The sequence below is a fragment of the Pyxicephalus adspersus genome, chromosome 5 (assembly GCF_032062135.1).
Source record: "Pyxicephalus adspersus chromosome 5, UCB_Pads_2.0, whole genome shotgun sequence".
NCBI classification, from domain to species: domain Eukaryota; kingdom Metazoa; phylum Chordata; class Amphibia; order Anura; family Pyxicephalidae; genus Pyxicephalus; species Pyxicephalus adspersus.
The window spans coordinates 125,873,161-125,879,126 of NC_092862.1; the positions used below are offsets into that span (position 1 = coordinate 125,873,161).

General features: G+C 36.8%; 1 protein-coding gene across 1 annotated transcript; it reads right to left on the reverse strand.

Moving 5' to 3' along the window:
• Positions 1–332: 332 nt before the first annotated feature.
• Positions 333–4,371, reverse strand: GJD4 (gap junction protein delta 4). The gene is made up of 2 exons (XM_072413462.1): positions 4,308–4,371; positions 333–1,531 (listed from the first exon to the last, which is right to left on the reverse strand). The coding sequence occupies exons 1-2, from the start codon at positions 4,369–4,371 to the stop codon at positions 489–491; spliced, it is 1,107 nt and encodes a 368-aa protein (XP_072269563.1). The 3' UTR covers positions 333–488.
• Between the last annotated feature and the right edge of the window lie 1,595 nt (positions 4,372–5,966).

Genomic DNA, 5,966 nt, shown 5'->3' on the forward strand with positions numbered 1-5,966 from the left:
TTTAAAGTTGCAAGAGATAAACAGGAAAAAAACTCAAACTCATACAGTATATAATAGAAAAAGAACATAAACACACTACTTGGTTAGTAAAAAGTTTGTGTGTATGGAAGAATAAAACACGACTTTGTTTAAAATTTTAAAATGCAATAGCTACTGCTCTAGGAATTACTAAAAATGTGAAATCCCTCACTAAAAGGTATACATATGTACTTATCTGGTCTTTGACAACTGGTTGGTTACCCTTTAAATCTTAGCCACATCCCAAGTAGTCATGACTTAACCCAAGACTATTGAGGAAGGCGCTGTGCCAGGGTCAGAATGGTTAAATGTTGCCACTGATTATAATAGCAGCGTATGGAAAGCTGAGCAGGATTGTAGTTTGTGTGATGCATGCTCTGATGTACATCACCCAAATATTCTGCCCCTCAGGTTATGTGATGCTATGGAGTTAGCATTTTGAAAGTGTTATAAAATGGGCAAAACCTGATTTAGACCCACTCAGATTTTTTATTTTTGAGGCCAACATTTTTTTCAGGCTGAGGTGAATCCACCTGACTAGCTGCAGTACAGTTTTCCTTGGATTTTGGTTGTCGGTGGGTAAGCAATTGATGTTCATTCCCAAGCGTGTTATTTGCACTTCCTGACATGGTCACTCGCCACAAACAGGTTTTGTTGCTGTTAGCATTTGCATTAGACTTTCCCATGTCGTGGTGAGAATTGTCAGTTTGGAAAGAAGCTGTTTCACCCTCAAATGATGGAAGAGAATGAGAATCACACTTAGCTTGCTCCTCCCTTTTCTCCAGACTGTGTGAAGGGCAGTCAGGATACATGATCATCTGATCTGGTGTGACAGCTAACTTTGTATGTGGAGGAGCATCTGAGCAGCAACCCCCTTTTAAAGAATCATTTTCGAGAAGTAAAAGCTGTTTTTTAAGCATCTCCGCTCTCCTTCTTTTGTGAAAAACTCCAATCATGTCTATCGAGCTTAGAATCAAGGAGATTATTCCAGTTCCCCAGATAAAAATCATCATTAGCGACTTTTCAGTGGGTCTTGAGATGTAACAGTCAACATTGCTGGTGCAGGGGGACTGTGAACAGCTGAACCTGCTTGGAACTAAAATTCCAAAAAGGAAATACTGACCAACACCAAAACCAACCTCTAGGAATATCCTTAGCAGAACATGAACTAGATAAGCCCAAGAAAAATCAAGTATTTCTATATGTAAGCCCACTCCATGATAAGTGGAGGAATTACTTTTTCTGAATTGGTCATTTGCATTGGCCATATATATCATAACTTTGTGTAACACATGAACACTGAACAAGGCATAGGGTAGAAAAACCATCACAGTCTGAATCAGCCAATATCGCATGTGGGACATTGGAGAGAAGATATCATAACACACATTGGAGCATCCAGGCTGTAATGTATTGCAGATGAAGCGTTCCTGTTCATCTTGATAAAGTGGATAGCCAGCAAGCACCACCATAACTAGTCTGAGGAGGATCATTAATGTCAGCCAGATCTTCCCTGAAATAAAAGCAAAGTTGCGCATTAGAAACCCAACTTTTTATGAAAGCGATAACAGCAATAATCTTAATTCAAATTTTTTTTAAAATGTTATATGCGGGCAGCATAGTGGTTTAGAGGTTAGCACTCTGACCTTTGCAGCACTTGGTCCCAGGTTCTTAGCCAAGACACTATCTGCATGGAGTTTGCTAGTCCCCCCCCCCCCCTGTGTTTGTGTGGGTTTACCCCAGGTACCTTCTTTCCACATTCCAAAAACATGCAGTAAGGTTAATTGGCTTTCCTATAAAATTGACCTTTGACTGTAGTAAAGACATATGACTATGGTAGGGACATTGGATTGTGAACCCACTTGATGGACTAAACCAGTTGTCTGGATTGAGGAAAGATGTGATCCTTTCAGGAATTCTGCTCCATGACACTCATTCTATCTGATAGTGCCAGACCGGTCACGAGGCACTAGTACTGTCACATGGGGCCAGTCTGTAGCTCATGTAGGACAGCTTTGGCTGGTGGCTGAACAGGGCATCAGGGCATTGAAGTAAAGGAGGGTATGTTCTGCTGTAGAGAGGAGATTAAAGTGATACTAAAGTCCCACTTTGAAAATTGGTGATCAGATGCATATTGCAAAAAGGGACAGGCGATGTCCTCTCTGCAACAAATATTCTTGATTGCCACCCCCAGCTGCCACATTTGTTGACAGCATTTGTTGCCCGGGATACCTGGTAATCCCGGCTCCTCTTGCAGGAGTTGGAACTGAATGAACTCCGCGTGTTACATCATCACCTGTAGGCATTACTTAGGATGGTCCTTCAGATATGTAACAGTAGCAGGGCTGTGTGGTGGAGCTTAGAGTTCATATTTAGGAGTGCATTTTAAGGTACTTTAGGACGGTTATTAAACTTTTAGTTCCTGAAGTGGCAGAAGTGGGAAACTGGCTTGTTAATGCATAGATTTTTGGATGCTTTCTGCTGACTCTTTATGTCATATGATATAAATATTATTTATTACAGAAATTGAATTTGGTTCTAATCATAGAGCAACAAACATTTAACTGCTAGTGACATTATCTACCTCCTAATATATATTTAAGCTTTTTAAAAATAATTTATTTATAAATTTTATTTTTGTTATTTATTATTAATTGAACAAAATAGAAGAAGTTAGTGTTAGAGAAGTGTCTGTGTTAGAGTTAGGCTACGTACACACGTCAGATTATTCTCATCTGATAATCTCCTCAGGGTTGATATCAGATGAGAATCTGGCGTGTGTACAGCTCTCATCGTCCATTGGCGCTTGTCGAGTGAGGAACGATCGTAATGAAAGTGAAGGGAAAGAGCAAAGCTGGGTGCAGCTCCATCATTCTCCCCCTTATCTCTCCATAGAGCAGAAGGTGCTGTATGTACAGAGCTTATTCATGCATCGTTCAGTGTTTTGTCGTTGGAAAGGATTGTGAAAGATACTTTCCAACGACAATTTTTGCATGTGTGTATCCAGCCTTGGTGCCGTTTAACTGTTGGGCAGTGGTTAACGGCTTGTGATAGGAACTACATTAAAAAGTTAGATTAGGTTAATTTTCTCTAAAGTCAAACCTTTTTTTTTATCATATTTGGATAGTGGGAAAGGGTTGGAACACCTGATGTGTATCTATATTGGACTCTGTGATCCTGCTGTAACAGTTCCTGAAATATAATGGATGGATATTTTCTGGCAAATAAAACTGCATAAAAAGAGTTTTTTCTCCTTTTGGAGAGATTTCCTGATGTATATCCTGAAAAGGGTGAAAAGGAATCACCCCAGCACCACCATAAACAGCAGCTTTATTCCTTCTCCTCTCTATATGCTTTATGTAAAAGGGATTCACTTTAGGGTAAAGTTGAGTATTAGGAGGGGTTAAGACACTACAGGGGTTAAGAACACTTCAGATCATATTTCAAAATTTGTACTGTAACACAAATACAGAAGCTGGCTTGAAACAAAATACATAGTGGATGACTTGTTTTGGTATCTATTGAAAACAACCAAAAATAAAAATCCGAATTTAAAAAAGCTTCTAAAAATATTTCACACATGTCCTCTGATCCAAAAATGTATTTTAAAAATAATGATTTAGTAAATCATAAATATTAGATATAGCCCAAGTAAATAATCCCTCATGTGCTGCAATTTAGGCTATATAAAAATGATCTGCTCACTGTAGCCAGTGACAAAAAAATCAAAATAACCCAACGCCATATCACAAAATATATGTTACTAAGATAGCTGCACACAAAACTTATAGTACATCACATCCATTTATATTGATAGAATGTATTTAATGTAGAATGTATGTAGAATGTAGAATGTATGTAGCATGTAGAATGTATATAAAATTAATTATTATGCCACAAATTATTTATTTTAATAATAGTACAAATAAAACATTATTGATGTCATGAGCTCTTTACTTAGCCCTGTGTCTGGACACTGTCAATAAGTATTCAAATCGGCCAAATCCATAGTAATTGTAATATTACACAATGGTATTGTTTGGGACATAGATTCTTTTATTATCCTAATAATAGGTTATATATCCAAGAGCTGACTCTAGGTTTCAAGTTCCAATTTAAAAGGTAACTATATCCAAGTTTATACTGCAAACAAAATAAACCTTCCAAATTCTAGTTGCTTGGAATTCTTCTTGCTATCAAAAAATCTATTCTATTATTTTATTAAAAAAGTATATACACATATACAGACAACAGTACATTATACATATTGGCATACATGGCATACATACCGGTTACTGTAACATTGTAGCTAAAAGTGATGATCACATATCCCAGCGAGTCAAAATATTCCATTGTCACATGTGTGGATGCAATCTCCTACATATAGGAAAGAATAAAAAAAAAATTCTTCTGCAAAATATTGTAAGAACCCAGTAGAGAATCAAAATTGTTGTGGATGTAAGGGACATAAGAACTGTCTGCACTGCTTACCTCTGAGGCTTTTGACATCTGCTACAGGACAAAAGACAACCCAAGTCATCCCAGTCATTGTGGCTATTCTTGCCACCGAGAGCATTCCAGTATCCGAAAATTGCTGAAATATTTGTCGGAAAAAGAGATCACAACAAGGAATGACACACGTCTATAAATTCCCCATGGGATACATATCAGACACCGTGCTGAGAGAGCCTTCCACTTTGATCAGCATTCACTTCCTAATACATTTTCTTAATGTATTGGGAAGTAAATTTTTTATTTACAATTAATTACAAAAAATGACAAAAAATACACATTCTATGCACACATGCATATATATATATATTCCAACACTTAGAAAACTTAAAAATGTGCCTCAATAAATAAAATAAAATAAAAATGGGCCTCACTGAGATGTCAGACACCAATATATTTCAAACTTTTTACATTATTCTCCAGTTGATTGGTATCACTAATACAAGAAACTGTATAAAGTATGTTCTAGATATTTGTTTATTATTGGAACCCTATAGAAATGTTTGTTTTCTTTATTCAGAAAAGCATAGTGAATACACTATTGTTGTTTCTTTTTGTTCCAATTGTTGTGCCATTTTATTGACCAGTCTGGAGTCTGCCATTACATGGCAGGTAAGAAGGAAAAAATACCTTTTTTTTATTCAGTGGTAAGTCAGCAAATAGAGTTTAATTCGGTTTTAAGGGAAACCTAAACTAACATATATCCCTCTGTTGTATATAGAGGACATAGGCTACTTCTCCAGGGCTTGAACATTACATACAATATTTCCCAGAAGGACACAGCATATCCTATCTCCCTACTACCTTGTTTTTTATGTTTTTTAGCTACAGTGTTTGATACACAATGTGCACATGCTAGCTACATATTATTTTCAACCTATTGCATGATTTTTCATCAACCCCAAAACAAAGACATCTAGGGGTGTTGCACAGTACACAATGATTTCACAAGATGCATATCTGAGAATTGACATAAGAATCTGTATATATATGTTTTGCATTACTTGTTGCTTCCAAATTATGTTACAGGTAGTCCCCCATGTTACAAAGGAGATAGAGACTGTGGATTTGTTCTTAGGTTGAATTTGTTTGTAAGTCGGAACATGTATATTACATTGCAATTAGGACAGATGTTTGTCTCAACATATTATTAGGCAGCTTGGTGTCAGTTACTGTAAAAAATCCTCACTGTGAGTAAATCACAACCAAAGCAAAAAATAAATGTAAGTAGCCTAGACATTCATTAACTTCTGGAGCAAGCTGTGCTTTGATATGCAAAAAGAAACCACTGCAGAGTTTGTCTTGACCATTAAAGAGATACAAGAGGCTACAGAAGAGCTCACACCCCTAAGATCACTCACAACCTCAGCTGTGTTTAGCAAAAGATTTCTTCTTCAATTTAATCAAACCCCCCCCTCTCCAAGTTTATATCTAGG

What these genes read in the sequence shown, in the direction of transcription:
- GJD4 (XM_072413462.1), bottom strand. Translation starts at nt 4,371, where the DNA reads ATGGAATATTTTGACTCGCTGGGATATGTGATCATCACTTTTAGCTAC. An exon ending in CTACAATGTTACAGTAACCG is followed by an intron (nt 1,532 to 4,307) that starts GTATGTATGCCA and finishes CTTTTATTTCAG; the next exon opens with GGAAGATCTGGCTGACATTA.